The sequence below is a fragment of the Passer montanus genome, unplaced genomic scaffold (genome assembly GCF_014805655.1).
Source record: "Passer montanus isolate IOZ18808 unplaced genomic scaffold, ASM1480565v1 scaffold118, whole genome shotgun sequence".
Lineage (NCBI taxonomy): Eukaryota > Metazoa > Chordata > Aves > Passeriformes > Passeridae > Passer > Passer montanus.
This window is the reverse complement of record NW_024358500.1, coordinates 138412-161528: the sequence shown is the minus strand read 5'-3', so window position 1 is coordinate 161528 and position 23117 is coordinate 138412. Positions and strand designations below refer to the sequence as shown.

Sequence of the window (23117 nt, the reverse complement as noted above, 5' to 3'; positions counted from 1 at the left end):
TGGTTTGTGATTGAAATTGTGCCAGAGGACCCAATTGGTGTATTGTTATTTATACAAGAATGTGTCTGTGCCTCTTAAAACAAAGTAAACCACAAAACCCCTAGGAAGTACTTCTAACATGAAAATATTTAAGGTTAACTGCCTTGGCAGGGTGGGCTCTTAGATTGACATAGGAGTATCTTAAGAACATGAAATTCCACAGGTTTTTTTAAAAATAAAATCTTAGGGATTTTTTTAAGGCACTGCTGTGATTTTATGAGCTGTTGTTTGTCTTTAACTTATGTGACTCAGAGAAAAAGCAGTGAAATCAAACTTGTGCTGTTAAAGTGGAGTAACTTGAGTGGGAGCAATTTAACACACTTTTCAATGACTTTGTTTACTGCCACCTTGAAGACATTGGCTGTCTGTGCTTACATTCCTCTAGAGCAATATACATGCACCAAGCAGTCCTGGATGGAAGATTACTGTAAACAGGACAAGGAGGTGAATGTAATCAGCTCAGAGGACTGGATGGGTTCTTCGGTGGATCCCCCATGTTTTGGGCAGAGTATGTTGGTCATTAATCACACTTTATTTGGAACAGACCTGACACACAAGAGCATCTGTCTAATATATTACAAACAGAAGTATTTTGTCTTCACAGAATGCAGTGATTTGTTAGATATGTTTGGCAAAAAAAAAAAAAAAAGACAAAAAAGCTGTTTTCTGTTCAGTTATGCTCAATTATTTAAAAACAAAAAGCTTTCTGGGTGCTCAGCTTTGAGTAAGAGCTTTGCACTGCTAGTTCTGCTAGTTCTGCTTCCTTTCTGTCTGCCACTCTCAGTTAATGAGTGACTCTCATTAACTTAAGTCAGAATGTTGATTTTTAGCTGTGTGCAGTTCAGAGAGGATCTTTTTCTTTCTGTACCTCAAAGACCTAAATAAATTAGTTTCTGGGAAAATTACTGTTTTCTTTGTGAAGTAATCACCTGAGTAATAGCTCTTGATATGTGGCAGGTCTTTTCAGCTTATTTTCTCCCAGAGTTCCTTCTGGAGGGAATTTTATCAATTCAAATGCCAGCTTAGTGTAAGCAAATGAGTAGAGACTCATAATTGCATGATGTGTCCCTTCCCTTCTGCATGCAAGGGAAGATCTACCTGTATTTGTGTGGATTTTCTTACCTGCTGACTTTGTCTTTCCTGTCTGCCAGGCCTTCCTCTTGTCTACCTTAGAACTAGGAGTACAGCCAGTTTGACTAACCTAGAGCATCAGATCTATGCTAGAGGTACTGTACAGCACACAGGCTCCAAAAGGTGGTTTTCTTCTTTGGAAGGCTCTTGCACAATAAATACTGTGCTGTATGTGGGACTTGCTGGTAGATTGGCTTCTATATTTAAAAATAATGAAAACCAAAAAACCCTCAAGCCAAATAATACAGCAGCTACTTTTCTTTTAGTCTGCTAAATTTAATATTTCATCCTGTCGTTCTCTGGGTTCTTCAGGAATGAATGGAGAATTATAACCCAATGTAGGAAAACTGTCTTTGTGAGGAAGGTTATGTGAGTTGTTGACTATTCAGTGTCCCTCTTCTAGAGGGGCAGTACAGTGGGATTAAAAATAGCATAATAATATCACAATATTTAATTTATATTTTAAAAATATCTGCCATTATGTTCAATATACATATTTATACCTAATTTAGCATCTTTGGATACTTAAAACTTCCAGATGCTTTAGAAGCACAGGCTGTTTTCAGTAAGCCTTAGGAAGTAAAGCATTCCCAATTAATAATTTGTTAATTTGTTTGGGTTCTATTTGACAGGACAGGTTTTGAGCAAAACCATTCAGGATAAAGTAAGATTTTTTGACATTATAGAAGACAAAGAGCATACTTCATAAATATATAGCCCTGTAGAAAAGTTAATGAATGGGAGGACAGAAAACTTTCTAGAAATCTACATCTGTTTCCTGTTCGAGTGCCATTAGAAATATTTTCTCTGAGTTTAAAGAAAAAACAAGATGGAAAATTTTGGATTTATTTTTAGGAAGTATTTTCTGGGATTTTTTTCCCCCTAAAATCAAACAAGCAGCAAAACATCTAATATTCATTGCTTGGCTTTTAGTAGGGGTTGCAGCTAAATTGCTAAACTAACTATTAAAAAAATCCTCCTGGTAATGATAGTCTTTTTTTTTTTCAGGCAGTAGTCTCAAAATGCAACTTTTACATTTCTTTTGAAAATCAGGCCATAGTCCCAAAAATCCATTTTTTGATGTCTCCAAAGATAAATTGGCAATAGATTAAACACCAGAGTAAAAGTTCATTTGGCTTCTGGTCTGATTTTGTAGAACCTGGGCTAGCCAAAACATTATATAAACTGAAACTCAACACTAAAAACATGTATTTGCTTTTGGCAAAAATCAGAGTTTTGATTTTCAAGGATTTAATCTTCTTGTTATTTAATTGGAAATAACTTTCTCTGTAAGCTGTAGATTGGATTTAAGTCTCCGTGGACAATGTGAGGGTACATGGGAATTTGTTGATCTGACAGAAAATCATCTGTCATGATCTGTAACTCCTTCAAAAACTTTCCTGCCCTCCCCACACCAGCCCTGCTTGCCTCTGGAAACTTTTGGAGTGACTTCAAATCAGGCCTGGGGAAGAGATTTCTGTCTTACCTTTTGTTTAAGCAACTGATTTATTGTGTGTGCCTTCTTTCCACTTCTCTCATGCTAAAGATCTTGTGTATTGAGGTAGCAGCCAGTTATCTTCCTTTTTAAGTAAATTGCTGGGCTTTGGCAGGGGTTTTTCTGTGTCCAAACTCAGTGAGTATTTTCACAGATTTCATGCACTGAAGTGTGGAAGATGAGACTAGCACTGGTGTGCATGTTAGAAATTTGTGCTTAGAAAAATTGAACATGGGAGAAGTATTTTCTTCTGGTGTTTTGCTATCCCAGCATTTTAACAAAACCAGATTGTCTTTGTTTGTTCTCAAATTATTTTCCATATTTCAGTGGGCTTTATCCTGTATAGGAAAATATTTCTACTTGTTCAGGCTTTGAGAATAAAAGTCCCTTTAAGGGGTATACTGGCTAACCCTGTATTTGTCACATTAAATACAGCATAAATTGTAATTATAAGTGAATGTGTGTTTAGTATTTCATGAGCATTTGGATGTACATAAAAGGTTTCTGATTATGCTTGGGTTTTTAGTTAGATACTGTACATGTTAGGTGTAACTGAAGGCATAGTGTTTTATAAGATTTCATATAAAGAAACAGAAGAACATGTAGATTAAGCTCAGTTCCAAGGGGGATTGATGTAGGGGAAGAATGTCTGTTAGTTTTGTACCATTTCTGTAGTAGTTACTAATTGTAAAACCTTTGTAGATAATCTGATGTGCTGTTTCTTTGGTTTTAGGTAGTGCAGGTTGTGGTTCTCCAGCATTGTATCTCATCCCACACACACATCTGATGAAGGTTTCTCATGGGCATTCAGACAAGTCTGTGTTGTGTTTTGTAGCTGAAATGAAGACCCCGAAGCGCAGGCAGCCGTTCGTCCCCTTTGCTCTGAGGAATCACACTGGCTGCACTCTCTGGTTTGCCACCCTGACTACAACCCCAACCCGGTAAGGAGCTCTTTGGGGATCACTGCAGACATATTTGTCTGGCTCCTCCTCCACATCAGCCAATCTCTGTTGTTTTCAGTGCTTTTGTTTCACAGACACATGTAGGCAGCTCCCAGTTTTACTCAGTTGAGAGCCTCTTCTTTGACAGAGAGATAGTTTTATTATTAAACAAAAAAGATTTTTTTTTCCAAGAGACCTAGCAGAATGTGGAAACCAGTCAAGTATATTCATGGTGTAAATGTGAACTGAGGCAGACTTAAAAAGCACTTGCTGTCACCCTGTTTTTCTAAGTTCTTCTAAGCCTTATGGTCTTTAAAATTTTGTAATGAAATTTCTCCCACAGTTTTATGTAAATAATTATTGTTTTACATTCTTCTGTGGAGGAGGAGAAATTTGATGGAGTGTTGCTGTCATTGGAGAGGTGTCACTGTCCTCCTCCAATCCACTGTCACTTTTAAAATCTATAAATGTTGGAGTCAGAAAAGAAACTTCCCTTCTTTTTACCTTGGAGGTTCCAGCATGCGTGTTGTTTTATTTCATGTCCTGCAGTGACACACTTGCAAATTGAAGTAGTAATTTTGTGAAATGCTGTGCTTCTCTTCACAGGGCTGCGCTGTCTCATAGTGGGAGTCCAGGTGTTGTTCCTGAGGAAAACGGGACGTTGCTGGGTGATGCCCATAATGTCAGTGAATGGCAGGAGGTTATCACTGGGGAAGAGGTTCCGTTTGAGTTTGAAACCAGAGGGAAACTCAGACACAGGTGAAGGGACCAGGCCATGAGATGTTCTCACAGTCTCCTATATGGAACACACAGGTTCACAGTTGTGAGGGCACTGGCAGGTGTCACGTTAAAAGTGGATTTCTGTAAAATCTATTGTTAATGTATAGTTTCTATTTTTAATACTCTTGTATGGAATTATAATATCTCTGGTAAAGCAGCTGTTGTGGCAGCTATTCCTATATGTGAGTTGGATCATTATCAGCTTTTGGAAGGACTTGGGGGCCTCAGTTACAAATCCTTTATTTTAAAGGGCTGTTGGGGCAGTGTTGGTTGTTATCAGAGGTAAGAACTAGAGCTTGTTAACAAATGTGTAGCACGCTTTTATTTTTGCAACGCACTTATGTGTCTGTGTGCTCCTTAGGAAAGGTGGAGTAATTAAACATAAAACCAGGTCCATCTATCCATGAAATGGGAAAACTCTTGAGATTTTTTAATGCTTCAGTAAAATTCTTTAAATAGAATCCAGAGGATGTTTGTGGTTTTAACTTTTGGTATTTAGTCTCTATAATAATGCTTAATAGTAATTTAACTTGCTCTAACCTGGTAGGCACACACATGACCTAAGGATTCATCAGTTGCAAGTGAGAGTAAATGGCTGGGAAGAAGTGAGTCCAGTGTCTGTAGACAAAGTTGGGACATTTTTCCGATATGCTGCGCCAGATAAGAATTCTTCCTCTTCTACTGTAAGTTCTGATTTCGAGTGTTTTAAAATAATATTAGGATATTAATAATATTAGAAGATTATAATATATTAGTTTATGATTGAAATATAATAATATTATAATATAATGCATTATAATGTATTAGAATAATAATAATATTAGAATATTAGGAGTAGTGATTCTGATCTAAAAGCATCTGCTATATGAGATTGCCTCTTTCCAGTTAGCCTGGACTGGGAGAGCTTGGAGATGCTGGGTTCCCAACTGTGTAACCAAAGCACAGCCAGAGCAGTCAGCAGTTAATCTGTGCTTGGCAGGCAGAGCTTCCAGGGACAGAATGAATGTATTAGTGACAGGCCATGCACTCATGGAGACTGAGCTTTAAATCAGCCCAGCATTTCAGCAGCTACTTTTATTTCTTTTATTGCAGGAATGCTTTTCATGTCCTTAATTTGCTTAAAATAAACAATACTGGCAATTTCCTGTAAGTGTAGAGATTGGTTTTTAAGTCTGTGGCTCTGTAGACAAAATATACTTGTCATGAAGGGAAAATGCAGTTGTAATAATCAGCAGGCTGGCATTAGGGGGAGGCTCAGTGATAAAAATGGTTTTGTGGATTTCAAGACTATATTTTGAGACTAGCTACTGGAAGTTGTTGAGCACCGGGCAAATAGGAGTTTGAGATCTTTTTGATATAAAGCAGAATTAAATTTGATTTAATACTGCTGACAAGAGCCAGTGGTCTCTTACTTGAATTTTCTGATGTTTTTATATTGAAGCATAAAAAGGATCATCTCTCTGTAATTTGAATATTGAAGGAAAAGGTTGCAAATTATGAGATTATGATAAATTAATGTGAACTCCTGTTCAGCAACATCTCCTGTAGATTTTTTCTTTACAACAAACCCTCCTTAAGCTTAATTTTTTTTGCAAAGCAGTGTTACAAACAGGCTTTGCTAATCTAGTTCTGACAGGATTCCAAGCTGTACTGAAGATCAGAAACACAAAGTGATGAACACTTATTCTTCTGTAGTAAAGTTCTGTGTTAAAGCTGAGGGCAGTATTTTAAAAGTTGAACTACTTTCACCTTCTTGTTTACTCTCCTCTCAGCTTGGAAGCCCAATCAGTAGAACAAATATCATACATCCACAAGTCTACGTGAGTATATATTTTAATTTTTTTGAGAGCTACTTAAGTAAGAGTAGGGAAACTCTACACAAGTGAACTGGCTTTCCCTTCTTTCTAGAACCTTTTCAGTAGAAAGGAAAGAGAATTTAAGCTAACAAAATGAACTGTCAAATATTTATGATTTACCATTCCTCACCAGTACAAATATTTGAAAAATGGGTCTTAAATTCCAGTATATGAATTCTAGCATGTAAACACATACTAAATGTTGTTTTCAGGATCAAAGTGGCAATGACTTTGTGTAATGTAGAAGGTAAAACACCACAGCAGAAGGGCAGCTACGAGTGAACAAAGTGTTAAGAAAGCTCCAACTAATTTTTCAGTTTTGACAGATAGGAATGATGAGTGGTTGGTAATTATATGAGGCTTAGACTTCATGGATTTATTAAATAATGTAATAGTGAGATGATGTATAAAGTTATTTTCTTAGGATCTGTATTGCTCTTTTTGAACAATCCAATTTGAACTTGGATTATTTTGAGAAAGATAATGGAGTTAGTGGTATGTGGAATTGCTTTTTCATAATTTTACTGTGCTTTAAGGAGGAGGTACAGGATTATAAACCACCATTATGAAACTATTTCAACACCTGATGAGTTGCACATGCTTGGACTCATTTGCAAGTTTTTCTCCAGCAGTTAGTGCTTCATAATGGAGGTGTCCCTCTTGTAGATCTATTCATTACCTGAGCTTTTTAATGCTTTTAAATATCTTCCAGTTTTCTTCATTGCCTCCAGTTCGTGTGGTGTTTGAAGTGACCATGGAGGGGAGCGCCCGGAAGGTGATAACGGTGCGCTCAGCCTTGATGCTGAAGAACAAGCTGGAAATTCCAATGGAGCTGCGACTGGACAGTCCTTCTGCCCCTGACAGTGAGTGCTGTACACTCCTGTGACCCATATTCCTATAGCATTCCTTATGTACTGTGGGGAATTCAGCTTTCTCCCCAAGAAAATTCACCACTTTATGTAATGCTTCACCTCCCTGGACAGGATGTGGGTTGTGTTAAGAAGAAGACAGTCAACAAGAGACTGGAGAGTCCAGTAGGATTTTCAGTTGTTGATAAACAGGGAAAGCTGAGTCTCTGTAAAGACTTAATCTTATTTCTGTATGTAGCAAAGTTGTCTCTTTAGCAGCAGTCTAGAGGGTTTTAGTGTTACCATGCAGAGGGTTAGTGTACAGATCTAATGATACATTGATAATGTACCCAAAAGGTTTGAAGAATGAGGTTTTTGAAACAAGCATTTTCACTAAAGAATTTCAGTACCAGCAAGTTTTTAGATTGTTTCAGTTTTACACACTGAAATTAGTCTGCTGCCAGATTGTTAATAGAGCTGAAAATAACTGGTTGGGTTTTGAAACATGCATAAAGCAGGAGTTGATTTACATTAAAATTAAACGTATTGCCTTAAAAATTTGAGATAGTACTTCAAAATTTTATGGTTTTCAGTAAAGGAGCCTCTTTTGATATGTGTGTTTTCTTCTCTGATTGCAGAGCCTGTAGTGCTTCCAGCAGTTATGCCAGGAGATTCCTTTGCTATTCCATTACATCTCACATCCTGGCGTTTGCAAGCCAGGCCCAAAGGAATGGGATTCTTCTTCTGCAAGGCTCCTATTCACTGGACTAATGTCCAGAAGGCAGCAGAGGTGTGCAGCAGCAAGAGGGAGTGTCATTCCATGGAGTCTGAAAACAGCCGATTTTTCAGGTAATTAAAGCCTAGTTCTTCTGTAAGCTCTGATAAATGAAATCCTGTGGGAGTAAATAACAGGAAAGAAAATGCTTAGAGATGAAAGCTGCTGCAGTTTAGTGGGATGTTTTATTGGGTCTGTTGAATAGTGAGAAAGCAGTGAAGTGTAGCTGCTCTGTTTCTGCAGGGCTCCTTGAAGCTCCTCTGGCAGTGCCTGTTAAACCTCTAACAATACAAAGCACACTGTGAATATTTATTGTAAAAAAAAAAAAAGAAAATTTAGAACATTGAATGTGAACTTGCATTCAACTAACTGTTCAGTCTCACTTAGGATAATGAGTGGTTTTCCAAAAGAGTGTTCACAAATATTCATGCTTTGTCCTCCATGTCCTCTGCTCGGTTCTGAGGCCAAAACTGTCTCTGCATAGTGAGGACGTAATGGAATGTTGTAGTTTTTCAATACAATTGATTTAGGGCTGCTCTGAATTTGGGAAATACTAGTATGAGGATTATGGAAATTGTGTCAGGAAATGACCTTTGCACGCTGTATAGTTATTGCTCTGTGTCAGTTGCATAGTTCATTTCCTAATACGCTGGTTTTTAACATATCAATAATTTAACAAATTATTTAAAATGAAGGTTTACCAACTCAATTTTTCACATTAACTAATGGAAAACTGAAATGCCAAGTGGTTAGAGCAAGGATATATCTACTGGGAAGGAGACATTCAGCATTTATATTTAAGAACATGCTTTTGCAAGTTTATGAAACTTGGTTTTAAAGGTGGTGATAATAGCCATTTTCTGTTAGTCTCTGAATAGACCAGTTTTTGGGGAACTAACTTTAGTCTTTGATTAAAATCAGAAAACTCATGTTGTCTTAATGTCAGACATAAAAAATACCTTATAATAATCTACAAAGTGAACATGTGGAGAACAACTCTTAAGTGCTGTGTTTCTTATTAATCGTGAAGTTAGAGCATCTTTGAGGACTTAGTGCAATACAGAAAAACTGGGTTTAATTGTTCTGTCAAATTCATTCACTTCTCACGTCTCGGCATTCCCAGGTTTTGCGTGGCTATAAAGAAAGAAAACTACCCAGATTACATGCCTTCCAGCATCTTCTCTGACAGTGCTAAGCAGATTTTCAGGCAGCCTGGGCATACCATTTACCTCCTGCCAACGGTGGTGATCTGCAATCTGCTGCCCTGTGAGCTGGAGTTCTACGTGAAGGGTTTGCCCATCAGCGGGACGCTGAAGCCGGGCAAAGAGGCCGCCTTGCACACGGCTGACACAGCCCAGAACATCGAGCTGGGTAAGGCTCCTGCTCAGGCACCATTTGCTGCTCCCCTCTGTTCCCCCAGGAAACTTGTTCTGCAAGGAGCTATGGCGCAGAATGGAAAAACAGAAAGCATTTAAATGATGATTTCATTGGGTTGCAGAGCTTCTTATTTTTAATTAAGTGAACGCACTGGAAAAAAACCAACCCAGTATTGCCATCATTCCTCCTGGTTTGTCAGCTGTCACTTGGAATGTTCCTTGTTCAGTTCTTGTTTTCATGAGAGTGGACACTGGAGAGAACAGTGGTAAAGAAGGGAATAAATCAAATAAGCTCCTAATATTTTGGGTAGTTTTGCTCTTTTCTTTTTGACAGAAATAATTGGTGTTGAGAGTGTATGTGGAGATACTCAACACAGGCTAGACCTGTAATGCCTAAAGCAATAATTAGCCCTAAGCACAGTCCCTTACAGAACTTGTTTTGCTGTTTGTGTCTTAAATTGAGGCATTTCTTCATGAGATCAGAGTTTACTATACTGGGCAGATATAAAAGTTGATCAGGGTGAGCTCTTTGTAATATTTAGGGAGATCAAGAAACGCCAGCTTAAGTGCTTATCAAAAACCTCGTGTTTGTGTGGGTGATGTTTTATTTTGCTCTGCTTTTTGTTTCATAGGGGTATTGCTGGAGAACTTCCCAATCTGCAAAGAGCTGTTGATTCCTCCAGGGACACAGAACTACGTGGTGCGGATGCGATTGTACGACGCCAACAAACGGCTGCTCAATCTGACCATCCGCATTGTGTGTCGTGCTGAGGGCTCTCTGAAAATACTCATTTCAGCTCCATACTGGTTAATCAACAAAACAGGCAAGTTCTGTTGTAATCATGAAGTGGGAAACAAGGATTTCCTGTAGTATTTTGATTTGCTTTCTAGTCAAAGTTTTTAAATGCTACGTAAGAGGAATAAAGGTTGTAAGAATTAATATTTTTATTAGTGCCAGCAGCTACTGTTTGATGCATGTTACAGCAGATAACTTAGACATTGGGTTGCTATATTACAGATTTTCAACGTGAGCTGTTGTGCCTCTCAATAAATCAATATAGATTAGATTACTTTTGAACTTTGTTTGATTTTCAAAGACTGAAATGCCTTGGGAAGGCAATGGTCTGAATTGCAGTGAGTCTGTGTGAACTTCCACTGGCACTTTCAGGTCTGCATGGACCAGTCTCATGATCTGCAGCTGTGAACAGCTGTTTTAAGAAGATTAAGAACTTGAAGGAAAATTCATGCACAGTAATGGCTAAAATACTACAATAAAAATATCTTGGGTTCCTTAGTTTGAAATTGTTACAGTTCTCATTTTAATTTGTACAAAGGTGATGTGTAGTTTAACACTCTTTTCTTCTGTGTTCACTTAAAGGATTGCCGCTTATCTTCAGACAAGATAATGCAAAAACAGATGCAGCTGGCCAGTTTGAGGAGCATGAGCTTGCTAGAAGCCTCAGCCCACTGCTGTTCTGTTATGCTGATAAAGAACAGCCAAACTTGTAAGTAAGAAGGGCAATCAGGAGGTAATTTACAAAGATGAAAGTATTAAGATGACCTGTGAAATGATTACGTTTTTTAATGCTGTGTTGAGCATATTGGATTCTTAGACATTTCCTACTGAAAGCTCCTTAGTTGGCCAATTCTATTGTGTCTCAATTTATTCCATTTTTTTTTTTTAATTTCAAATATAAAAGATAGCATTTGGGTATCATGATTAATCAGTCTGGAAATTGCCAAGCTTTTTACAGGACATGGCCATTGACTCCTTACCAATGTGTTGAAAGGGCTTATGGCAGAAATGCAGAATGAGTCAGTCAGTAAGAGATTTATCATGGCTTCAAATGCTTCTGCATCCAGGCACAGATGTTCTTTTTCTATCTGGGCATGTGTTTGATCATCAGCATCGTGTTGCTACCTGATCCTTCATTTAAATGACTAAAGCTTTGTGTTTTCTTCTTGCCCTTAGCTGTACCATGCGGGTTGGGAAAGGAATCCATCCTGATGGTATGCCTGGCTGGTGCCAGGGTTTCTCCCTGGATGGTGGTAGTGGTGTCAGAGCCCTTAAGGTGATCCAGCATGGAAACAGGCCAGGCCTCATCTATAACATTGGTGAGTGGGGATGGGAGCACTGGAAAACCCTGTGGAACTCTTGGTGAGCTACAATGCCACTGACACAAGAAACAGAACAATTGCAGCAGGGAAATGTATCTTCTTAAAGGCTTTTGAGGGTCCAGAGAAAACCATTGAACAAAAGATAGTGTTCTAAGTATTTTTATATCTTTGTTTTGAACTTTATTAGCTTAAAAATTAGCTTTCAGTTATTTTTAATTTTACATTTTGAGTGTTAATAATTACATTGTCAAACTGTTCTGTCTGCTTCTATGTTTTTATTCCCCTTGTATGTTAATTCCAAGTACATTCTAAATCCTGTGACATTACTCTGATTATTTTGAGTGTCTGTGTACTGTAACTGTTCAGCCATGTGCTGCTTCTCTGGGTTTTGCTTGGTGGTGCCTGCATAGGCTGATGTGCAGGAGTGCAGCTTCTGGATTCCTTGTGCTCCTGGTGTACATGAAGTACAAGCAGGTTTTAGTTTTGAATTAAATGAGAATCTGGAAGTTACTCTGCAGTGATTGTCAAGGAATTTTTCATATGTTTAAAAGGGAAATAATTACTTGCATTGATAAACTTGTGATTGGGAATTGTTTCTGGGTTTTTTATCTTCAGTTGTCTTCAGTATATAAGTTGTACTTGAGAAGTAGAGAGTAACAGATGGCATAAGGTTATATTAACTGTTTAAAATAATGTTCCAGTGTAAGGCAGTTGTATGGCACAAAGGCTTCACTTCAGGAGCCCAAGAAAGAACTTATCTTCTCTGAAATATACTCTGGGAGCTGTCTTTTTCTTTTGTAAATAATAGCTATATTTTCACCTTGTTTTTATTACTAGGAATTGATGTTAAAAAAGGCAGAGGTCGTTACATTGACACGTGCATGGTCACCTTTGCTCCCCGGTACCTGTTAGACAATAAATCAAGCTACAAGCTGGCCTTTGTTCAGCGGGAATTTGCCAGAGGTCAGGTAAGAAGCTTCCTGGTTGTGACTTTTTAGTACAGTACTGTCCTGGTTTAGGGCAAATTTGGGTGAGAACCTCTGAAGGGGTTCATCTGGAAAGCAGATTCAAATGGCTCTTCCCTCAACCAGTTCAGGAAAATATTTCCTTGGAGAAAAGTGGAAGAAACCTGTTTATTTAATAGGCAAAGCATTCACTTGCACAAAAAATCGCAAATATTAAACAATAAAACATCTTGCTGCTCCAAAAGAGATGACAAATTCACAAAGTCCCTCTGTGGGCTGTAGCTTGGCTCACTCAGTCTCTTCTCAGTCCCTCCAGCACTGGAAATGCCATGGCCCAGGCCCAGCTTGGTGGGCCACATGTGAGAGCTGCCAGTCCTCTTCTGGTGTTCAGGCCAGAGCAGGTTTAAACAGCTCCAAAGAAAAAGAAAAGCCACAGTCCAGGGAACTTCTCTGCCTCAGCTAGCTAAAACTAAAAACAAAGGAGAGCTCTGTCTGCTGTCTGTCCATCCACAGCACAGTCCAGGAGGAGGAATGTGGAAGAATGAGTGCAGTTTCTGAAAACAAACTGAGTGCTTCTTCTTCTCCCCACTTTGCTCTCAGAACCAGGCTTTAAGGGTGCAAAACTTATTTCTGGGCTACGCAGATGAATGGAGATTAGAGCATCATAAAGTCACCCCAGGACTGTACTTAGTCACAGCTTCTGCTCACCAAGAAGAGCAGACATTGTTCTTGAAAGTATTGTTGGCTGGTTATGAGGATCTTTCTCATTATTCCAACAGCAGCATCCATCTGACAGAAGAATGGCTGTGTTTGTATTTTAGAGGTGTATTGGTTAATAATGAAATTTTCAGTGCTGGGATTATTTACCAATTATTTACCAATTTCTGTTCCTAGGGAGCATCCAATCCTGATGGCTACATCTCCACCCTCCCTGGTTCCAGTGTCGTGTTCCACTGGCCACGGAATGATTATGATCAGCTGTTGTGTGTGAGGCTGATGGATGTCCCAAACTGCATTTGGTCTGGGGGCTTTGAGGTCAACAAGAACAGTTCATTCCACATTAACATGAGGTAGCTGTGACCTATAAATCCTCTGCAGCTGCTGCGTTTTGATAGAAGCAGCAGTTTAACCCTGCAGATAATGCAGATCAGAAGTTTACATGTTTTGTACTGTGATCTTCTTCAGGGACACCCTGGGAAAATGTTACTTCTTAAGAGTAGAAATCACCCTTCAAGGAGCCACGTATCGCATTGCGTTCAGCGACACCGACCAGCTGCCACCGCCTTTCCGCATTGACAACTTCTCCAAGGTACAAGAACCAAACCCCATGTTTTTCCTTTTTTTAGTAAAAATAATAATTCTGCCACTTTGTTAGAAGTGGGAGATGACTACCTTGTGTAATGAGATAAAATGAAAGTCTATATATTTGTCTGTAGTAATTGTAATTTTCTGAAGTTCTAGTAAAAATTGTTTGACGATGTCAGCTGATTATGTCAGCTACATCATATTTTTCAAATAATAGTGGTAACATTGTGGCTTTAATGAGTGCTTTAAAAGTCTCTTTTTTAAAAAGTCTCTTCTTTAAAAGTCTCAATTTCTTACAAGGAGGAGAAGTATTACCAGTGAGAGGATGGTATTTAATCTGTTTTTGTCTCGTAACTTAGATTAACAGTTTGAGATGCTCCATGGGCCTGCAGAGATTTTGCAGACCTTTCACACTGATGACAAATAAAAGTAGAGATGATGTTTATCATCCCTTTAAGACTCTCTTTACTTGAGACCTGAGTGGAAGAATATGCATATGGAAATGATTGGGAGGGCAAAAAAAAGAAGTGATCTGAACATGTTTCAGTCATCACCTCCTGGTAAATGAGCAAATGATAGCAAAAAGTCTGTCTGATGAACAAGTCCTGTATGAACTCCTCTTTGCTGACTGCTACAGGTCCCAGTTGTGTTTAAGCAGCACGGGGTGGTGGAGCCCAGGCTGTCCACTGATGTGAAGCCCATGACCTCTCTGGATTATGCATGGGATGAGCCAATCCTGCATCCCTTCATCACACTGACTGTGAAAGGAGCAGGCTCCTCAGAAGTTGTCTGCTGCATGAATGACTTCCAAGAGAGCAAACAGCTTTACTATGAAAACTTCATCTATATTGCTGCTACATATACTTTCTCAGGGTAATTCTTGATATCTTTGATGGAAGTACTTTTAACGTTCATATTAAGCTTTAATTAATTAATTTCAAATTATTATTCTCTTTATGGTTACCATTCGGAAGTTTTTCACACGGAGTTAAACTTTTGTCTACCTTGTAGCTAACACAAGAAATGCCAGATTCAGAAGCTGTCTGGCTGTTAGTAATGTGTGTATTTTACCTCATTTGGACATAGCACCTTTGCTTTAAGGTGCAGCTTGACAGTTTATTCCATCACACAGTGAGAAGGATTCAGCATCTGGCATCTGCTGTGACCCCACTATGTGGTCTCAGAAGAGCTGGGATGTTTGGGGTCCCCCTTTGGGGGCTTAATGTCTTTTGGTGTATAAAGGACACTTCACCACAAGTCACACCTCTTTACAACATGCATGTGAGGTTTAAACTTGCACTCATTTATATGCTACTGAAAACACCTCTGGGAGATTGATACAGGGCTGTGTTACTTTCCTCAAAATGAGGTATGAAACTGTTCTAATTCATCTGTTTTACCTGTGAAGTTCCTAGTTCCAGTGAGAAATCAAAGCCCCTTTTAAGAATGTACTCAAATTACCAGCTTGTCCTGGTAATTCCTAACAAGAGGGGAAAATCCCCCAATATAAATGTTACTCTGATGGGTTGTATTGGAAGTGTAAACTTCCAACAGAATTTTGATGCAGATCTAATTTGTGCTGCAGAAGAAGCTGCTACTCTGAACAAACATGATGCTGTTTTCTTGGTTCCAGGTTACAGGAGCCAAGTGTAAGACCAGTTACTCCAAATAAGGATGCTGCAAATGCAGAGCTTGTCCTTGATGTTTCTCCAAAGACTCAACGAGTTTTGCTGAAAAAGAAGGTACCAGGACACGTTTGACTTTTTTTTTTAGTAACACTGTTGCTCTGTGCTGAAGTAAAATCAAATGCTGAGAGTAGGACAACATTTAAAAGTTAGAACATTTTTTTTTTAAGGGTAGGGAAAGACTCCAAACTGATACGTTATTGGTGCTTCTGTATAAGACTTTTATAGGGGTAAAGGTGACAGAAAAGGGAACAGGAATAAAGTGGCAAGGAAGGTTGTAAATGCCTCCTAGACAGCAGAATATGATAGTTGTGTGTTGGATATTCTCATGAAGTTACAAGGTAGGACATACTTCCTTTTCGGGAGCATTGTAAGCCAAGTCATCCATTTCTGGAACTCTTAAGAAATAGAAACTGTGTTTAAATATTGCTGAGATTAACAAACAGCTTTTAAATGCAGCTCTTCATCTAGCTGCTGTTGTGTATTCATTGAATATCAGAGTTCAATCAGAAGCCTTTGTCCAATCTAGTTCCTAATTCTAATTCAGAGCTCTGAAGTTAAATATATACAAGTCATTCCAGGAATTATAATTCAAAGCCTCTGATAGCAAAACAGAAGAAAAATACTTGCTCTGTACTGTATTTAAATGTTGAATTTTTCTGTAACAGGAGCCAGGAAAGCGATCCCAGCTCTGGAGGATGACAGACTCAGGAATGCTTTGCCATGAAGGTTCTTCAGTTCCTCATAACCCCCACAAACCTTCTCCTCGCTCCGAGGACTCCAGTATGATCTTGGATATTGCAGGCCTAGCAGCTGTCACAAATAACAGGTACTGAAATACAGCTCCTCAGGAAACTGATGGGGGTGTCTAACAATGTCTTTGGAAACGTACTTAATCTGATATTCTCTGAATACGGAAAGTATGAAAAAGCTGGATTTTGTCTGGGTTTGTTAGAAAATCTCACGATCACCTGTGTGATTTGAAATAGTTGTAAAAGCGTGGCTGATGCCTTTTCAGCAGGTGACTGTTGACAGAGCACTTCAGAAGAGAGATTAGGAAAATGAGCTGGGGCAAAATAAATGTTCAGCATTAACAAAGTGCAGAGTAAAAGTTCTGAGGAGCATCCTGTGAGCACTGAGGCTTCCCCTGCAGGTACGAGCCCCTGATGCTGAGGAGGCCGGACCGGCGGCGCAGCACGACCCAGACGTGGAGCTTTCAGGATGGGAAGCTGACCTGTGGCATCCATGGGCTTGTTGTCCAAGTCAGTACTGATTGTGTGTCAAACCTGTTTTGTTTGTTGCTGATGTAGATGACAGTCATTTGGGCTTGGTATTGAAGTGAGCTAAAAGCTTTGAGACAATTTCAGAATACAGAGCAAAACAAACTTGTGCAAGCACCTTATGTTTTAAGTTTATATTTGAATGTTCTTATTAATTTCAAATAATTCAAGATCTTGCACTATTAATTAGAAATTATAAAAGTATTTTAGTTAGTACCATGATATTGCATTGATCATTTTACTGCAGCTTAGTAAGTTTCTACTTGAAGCAACCAAAAAAGTTCTGTATTGCTGTCTTTAGACAGCAAGAAATAAGGATTGACTCAGTAAGGATTTACATTTTCATGTAAGGTCCAGAGTTCATCTTTCAAAAAGCTTCCTATCATTTTGGAAGACTTTTCAGGAAGGTCTTTCCAATGTCCCTTGATGATGTGATAACTTCAGTTTTAAACATGCAGTGGGAATACTTAATTCCCACTTAATTATCAATTACCTGCCTAATTATCAATTACTTAATTATCAATCTTGGCTGCTCCTTTTAGCTGCCAATTAATTAAACATGAGTTAGTAGAAACTTCAGTAATATCAAGTAAAATGCTGCTGGACTGCTTTTCTTTAATTTCTGAAGAATAAGGAGAGGAAAGTAAAATACCGTTTTAGATTAATATATGCAAATAGTTATCTGAAGTGTTTACCTATTGCTTAATTACTTAATTTTCTTTCCTTATTTTTTTTTTTTCTTTCTCCAGGCAAAGGGAGGCATCCAGGGTCTTCATGATGGAGCTGAAGTTGTTCTGGGGCCTGATAACTCACTTGACCTTTTGGGGCCAGTTCCACCTGAACAGCAGTTCACAAACCAAAAGATGAGGCCTGGCTCAGGAGTACTGGCTGTGAGAGTCATCCCAGATGGGCCAACTAGAGTTCTGCAGGTGACAGTCCTTCATTAACTAGAATCTGGTTATATTCTTTGCTTATGCTGGAAATATTCTTTTTCTGTATTACACCCTTAAATCCTTATGAAAAGCTGCCTTTATAGTGACACAAAGGGGATGGGAATATTGTGAACCAGAAGTAGTTAGTACAAAAGTTTCCTTGGCCTTATTTTTTTAAAAAGATAATTTACTAAGGTAGGACAATGTAGCTGTTATTTATATACATGAAAGGGATCATTGTAGTAATTTATTTGTTTTCAGATAACTGATTGTAACCAACGTAGAAATGATCGTTCATTCAGTGAAGGAGAGCAACTTCCAGTGTCGGAACAAGATCTGCGCAAGTCCAAAAATCCAGACACAGAGCAGGAATTAGAAGTAAGATATGACAACTGGTGCTTGTCTTTTTTATTTTAATTTTCCTTTCTAGATTTCAGGAGGGGGATGATGGTCAGTAACCTCTCCTAATAATGACCTCGTGTTATGAACTTCAGATTTTCCTGCTAAAGCTTCTTGTTCTCAGAATTTGGGTTAATATGTCTTAACCCTCTTAAATCTAAGACTAACTTTAAAGAGCTGCTCAGTCTCTCTGAAGATGATCCTAAAAAAATAACTTCTTTGCACAAATGTGCGTTTGATATCACAGGTTTTTTCATTGCTGATTTGTTAGTGGTGAGTTTTTTCCCCTTCTTTTCTCAGGTGCTTGTGAAACTGGAAGGTGGAATAGGATTGTCTTTGGTCAACAAAGTCCCTGAAGAGCTTGTGTTTGCAAGCCTCACCAACATTAATGTGCACTACACTCAGCTCTCGACTGGTCAGGTTCTAGAGCTCAGTGTGCATGATATACAGGTACTTGCTGTTTTGAAATAAATTCATTTACTCTGCTTCACAATTTTGAGTCATAATAGATTTGAAAAATGTTTAGAGCAATGACTGAGATTTTAATTTATTTCTAAATTTTAATTATCACTGGAGTTTCAATTCCATTTTCTGTCCATTGTGTAGGTGGACAACCAACTTCTTGGCACCACACAGCCTTTTATGCTCTTTCTGACACCCAGGAGGAGTGAGAATGGGCCCCTGGACTCTGCACCTGCTGTGCAAGTCAATGCCATGAAGTTTCCCAGTAAAAATGCACTGACTGATATATACAAGGTAAACCACAATGTTTTGTTTGTGTAACATAGGTATTACTTTGCTTAAATGACTTTCTGTTCTTAATTTTTACTTGTAATCTGAATTCAGTGGTTTGTGAAATGCACTTTGTTGAATCAGTTCTGAAGCTTAAAGGCCACAGTGTCCACCTTCTCATGTTTGCAGTGTTTAAAGCTATAATACAATGATCAACAGGGTAATAAGTATGTTTAAAAATGTGACAAATCAGTCCAGACCCCTGACTGTCCATGTCTCTGACCTTGCTTTTCAAGGCAGTTATTCTCTCCTGAGAACTGTAGCACAGTGAACCAGAATATCTATGTTTTGCTCTTCAGGAGTTGAATAAAAGGTTATAAATTCTCTGTGGTAAGCTGTTATCTTGCCTCATAAACCTGGTTCTGTGCACTGCAGTCATTTGGGAACATTAGTTGGAAATTTATCCACCAACTGTGGTACGTACTGTGATGGCAAAGCTGAGTTGGTTGTCAAGACTTACTTTCTCACTTGGAATCTTCACCCATGTATTTTGACTCTGTACTGAAAAGCAGCTGATTTTAGTGTTGGAAATGCAGCTGAATTTTGAAGTGTTAGGATTAGGTAATTAAGCACAACGCCTTCCATAAAATTGAAATAATCATCACTAGTTGTAGATAACTTGAAGTGAAGAAAGCTACCAAAGACATTTTGAAGGTGGGAGTCTTGCTACAAATCCATGAAATTGAAAATATTCCATTGAAATAGAGCACGTTGTCCTTTCTAATAGCTTACATGGCTTATATATCTGGTGTTAATGCTGTAAACTGAGACTTGTTTATCTCTGTAGCATCTGATGATCACTGCCCGAAAGTTCACCGTTCAAATTGAGGAGAAACTGCTTCTGAAGCTATTGAGTTTCTTTGGCTACGGCCAGTCGGAATCAGGTGTGGTATAAAATTGCACAGCCCACTTTTACAATGTACAGAACTATTATGATCTTTGTGTATAAAGTAAGTAGAAAACACCAGCACACTCTTGGCTGTGTGGAGCCTCCCACTCTTGAACAGAGCTGGAAATGCCTCGGTGGCCCCTGTGAAGCTCTTCATGGAGCTGTGCCTGTTGCAGAGCTCAGGTGATGGCCCAAGTACAGCCTGTCTCTGGAAGGAGTTCAGTGTTCATTTTCAGTTCCTGTATCTGGATTCATCTGAACTGGGATAAAAGAAATTGTGTTATTAATTTAGCAAGCCACTCTGTTTAGTGACTTGTTTAGTTTGTTTATTTAACCCAGGGCTAGAAGTGGGATCTGTGTTAATTTGTTCCTTGGGCAGTTCCTCTTGCTTCACTGCAAGAAAATTTTGTCTGACCTTTGTTGTGGCATCCATACCCCTGGTTTTAATTGTAATGTAAGTTTTCTTTCATTCACTGAGGCAAGACAGACCTTTTTAATCTTCTGATCTCATAGGTGCTATTCTAATCCTCCTATTTTAGTGTTTATCTGTGCTTTGGAAACTTTCTGAAATGTTTGTTTTGGAGTGGCAGTTGAAAAAGTCACTTGTATTATGCAGTAGCCTGTGTACTGTTACATAATAATTGTCACAGGAAAAGAACTATTTTTGGCATGATTCCAAATGGGGCCAAGCCTACAAATGATGCTCCAGAGTTCTGTCTTGCTAATCCACAGTATCCTCTGAATTGTCTCTGGAAAAATAACAGTATTGCATTTCACAGAGGACTTTCAAACTTAAATCTCTAGTGATGAGGAAGAAGTACAAATTTTGAGTTTTGCACTTTTTAACTAATTTCCTCTTTGTTCTGGTGTTCCTTTTGCTCTTTTTTTCCTTACCTACTGTACATTATTTGTAGTTTATCTGCTGATGTCATCCTAAATTCAGACAAAAATAATTTCTTATTTGTAGTTAACATGTTTTATTGTTCATAAGTCAGAGTTCATAAGACTTGGTCATTTTTCATCTTTGCCCTGCTTCCTCACACCACCCAGGTGCTCTTACAAATAACGTGAGCCTGTTAATGTCAACCAAATTTGAGTCACTCTCCATGTAAATTGATTTATTGGATGTCTTCCGTGTAGGCATGTTGGCCATTGTGCAGTGAATATTTGAAAGCTTGCTCTGTACATTATATTCCTAGTTAATTGTGTAAGGAATTACAGAGGGAGTAGAGAGAGGAAAACAGACTGAGAGCATGACTGCACAGTAGGAGCATTGCATAATCATGTGTTATCTCCTTGTTTCTGTGTGCTGATAAAGAGAAATTAGAAGTGAGATTAAAAGCTCAAATAACAGGTTTTAGAGATGCAGAGAGATCTGACAAAAATTCTTGAGCCTCAGAGGTCAACTTCATGTCACAAGGCATGAGTAATTTTGCTGGCTCCACCAGCAGTCACACATACTTTTTATTTGTGCAGAGGATTGTTAACTCTTAACAGAGTGTGCATTCCTAACCCCATATTTATTTATCTTTAATTGGTTCTGATTCCTGTGTTTTGTCTGGATGCAGAGGTTGAAAATTATGATGAAAACCTCCATGAGAAGGTTGTGGAACAAGGCAGAGCACAAAAACGATACTACTTTGAAAATCTGAAAATCAGCGTGCCTCAAATCAAGCTGAGTGTCTTCACTTCCAACAAGCTCCCTTTGGATCTCAAGGTACACCAATGCATTCCCAGGGTGGGCTTCCAGTAAAGAGGAGGAAAAGGGAGTAGATGTTTTAACTTAACATGCTCTGTTTCCATTTACTATTGCGTTATCCAAGTTAATAGAAGTTCCAGCAACTTCTGACATTTAATTTGCATAATTTCCAGTCTCTTCTGTAATAGTCCTTCATTTTTGTAATTTCAGCTGAAACACAGCCAACTGGACCTAATGACTCACTGCTTTGCAAAGGACCTTAGAATAATGGAAGTGTAAAGAGCTTGAAGGGAATTACGGTCTTAAAATAAGCAGTTATTCAACTTCTTATACAAATACAGGACAACTCTGAGTGTTTTCATCCAAAAAATGTTGTTTCCTTGCAATTGAAGAATTTGCATGAGGACTGTGCAAAATAGTTGAAAATTAAAGTGAACTGAGATTGATTATGAACTTAAAATAGGTGGGAAGTCTGCTCTTTTTCATATGGTCATAAATCTGACACAGGTGGGAAGTGAACCTGGGGTTCCAGATTATGGCCAGATCATAATCTCATCCAGTGTTCCCAAATCAGATGTTAGGACCTTCCTGTACACAATCAAGTGGCAGTAGTCATTTGCCACTTCAAAAATGATTAATGTAACATTTCAGTCAGAAATACTTCAGTTCTCTCTGAGCTAATAAAACTACTTCCCTCCAGGGTGGGAGAGCTGAAACAAAACCAACCAACCAGACCATAAAAAACCCTCCCCATTGTGGAGGAACTGAGCTGCTGCCTTTTCAAAAAACCAAAACTGAGACACCAACTGGGCTTTTTTGTCCTTGATATTAAGGACATCATGATGAGTAAACTTCTGAAGAAGTTTAGTGTTGTGTAATGACTGTCTGTCATGGAGTCTTACCAAGATGATCCAGAAGATCACCAGTGCTACATTCTTGTATTCTTTTCACCAAATCCTTGTGCCAAAGACAGTTCAACAGCTAGCTGGGGTATTCCTTGGCTGTGATATTCCTAGCTATAATACTCCTTAGCTGTGTTATTCCTTACTGCTATAAAATAGCAGCTGTGTCCTGAATAAGTAGTTGCACTTCACCTTCAACATGAATACCCTTGTAATTCCATTAGCTGAAATGCAGACTGAGGAAGCAGAAGTAGTGGTGAGTGCCTTTAAGAACCCAGCACTGTGCACTGTTCTGTTTGGATTTCCTACCACCCCTGGTATAGGATTGCACATGGATCCATCTTGGCAGTGTTCCCAAGAGAAAACTTGGCATATACATTTTTCCCCATAATGCTGACAGTCCCTGCATATTCTGTATATTGACTTTCACAGAAAGAGTTCAATTCATTTCTGTAGTCCAGGAGAGTTCAGGGTAGGAGGGAGAGAATAATCACAGTAGAGCCTTTGTGGAAGTTTTTCTAACTACCTCTAATGTTTCTGGCTTGGACATGGCTGTCTGGTAATTTGGTGTAGACAGATTATTTTTATTAGGTACCAGTATTAACAAAGTTGTCTTATATAATATCTGATAGTTAAACAGGAAATTACTTCCTACCCAAGTGAATAATGAGGACTACTCTGGTTGGTCATCCATTTACTGAAAAAATAAATAGCTCTTTCCTTACTCACAAACTTAACTCAGACCTGTAACTTGCCTTAATTGCCTGCAGATGGCACAAAAACTCGTGTTCCTTATACCAGGCAGCTTTGTGATTAATGTGTAAAGATAAAACATCAGCATGAAGCCTCTTGCCTTCTTCAGGGTATCTGATGTTGGTGAGTGTGCAGATGCCATTATCAAGACCTGAAG

At 38.6% G+C, this 23117-nt stretch overlaps 1 protein-coding gene across 6 annotated transcripts in view; it reads left to right on the top strand.

Moving 5' to 3' along the window:
- VPS13D (vacuolar protein sorting 13 homolog D) overlaps window positions 1–23117 on the top strand; it is a 96741-nt gene that overhangs the window by 36657 nt on the left and 36967 nt on the right. For 3 of the 6 annotated variants that reach the window (XM_039697387.1, XM_039697386.1, XM_039697391.1), the window contains 25 exons: window positions 425–547; window positions 1191–1265; window positions 3501–3606; window positions 4213–4365; window positions 4934–5069; window positions 6159–6206; window positions 6955–7105; window positions 7729–7939; window positions 8989–9236; window positions 9874–10065; window positions 10620–10746; window positions 11214–11356; window positions 12197–12327; window positions 13219–13394; window positions 13510–13633; window positions 14267–14502; window positions 15263–15371; window positions 15983–16143; window positions 16468–16576; window positions 17344–17523; window positions 17788–17904; window positions 18226–18375; window positions 18532–18681; window positions 19505–19601; window positions 21175–21323. In XM_039697387.1, the coding sequence (XP_039553321.1) occupies window positions 425–547; window positions 1191–1265; window positions 3501–3606; window positions 4213–4365; window positions 4934–5069; window positions 6159–6206; window positions 6955–7105; window positions 7729–7939; window positions 8989–9236; window positions 9874–10065; window positions 10620–10746; window positions 11214–11356; window positions 12197–12327; window positions 13219–13394; window positions 13510–13633; window positions 14267–14502; window positions 15263–15371; window positions 15983–16143; window positions 16468–16576; window positions 17344–17523; window positions 17788–17904; window positions 18226–18375; window positions 18532–18681; window positions 19505–19601; window positions 21175–21323 (3602 nt within the window). Of the gene's footprint in view, window positions 1–424; window positions 548–1190; window positions 1266–3398; window positions 3408–3500; window positions 3607–4212; window positions 4366–4933; window positions 5070–6158; window positions 6207–6954; window positions 7106–7728; window positions 7940–8988; window positions 9237–9873; window positions 10066–10619; window positions 10747–11213; window positions 11357–12196; window positions 12328–13218; window positions 13395–13509; window positions 13634–14266; window positions 14503–15262; window positions 15372–15982; window positions 16144–16467; window positions 16577–17343; window positions 17524–17787; window positions 17905–18225; window positions 18376–18531; window positions 18682–19504; window positions 19602–21174; window positions 21324–23117 lie in introns of all 6 variants that reach the window. The other 3 variants (XM_039697390.1, XM_039697389.1, XM_039697388.1) reach the window with 2 other exon arrangements.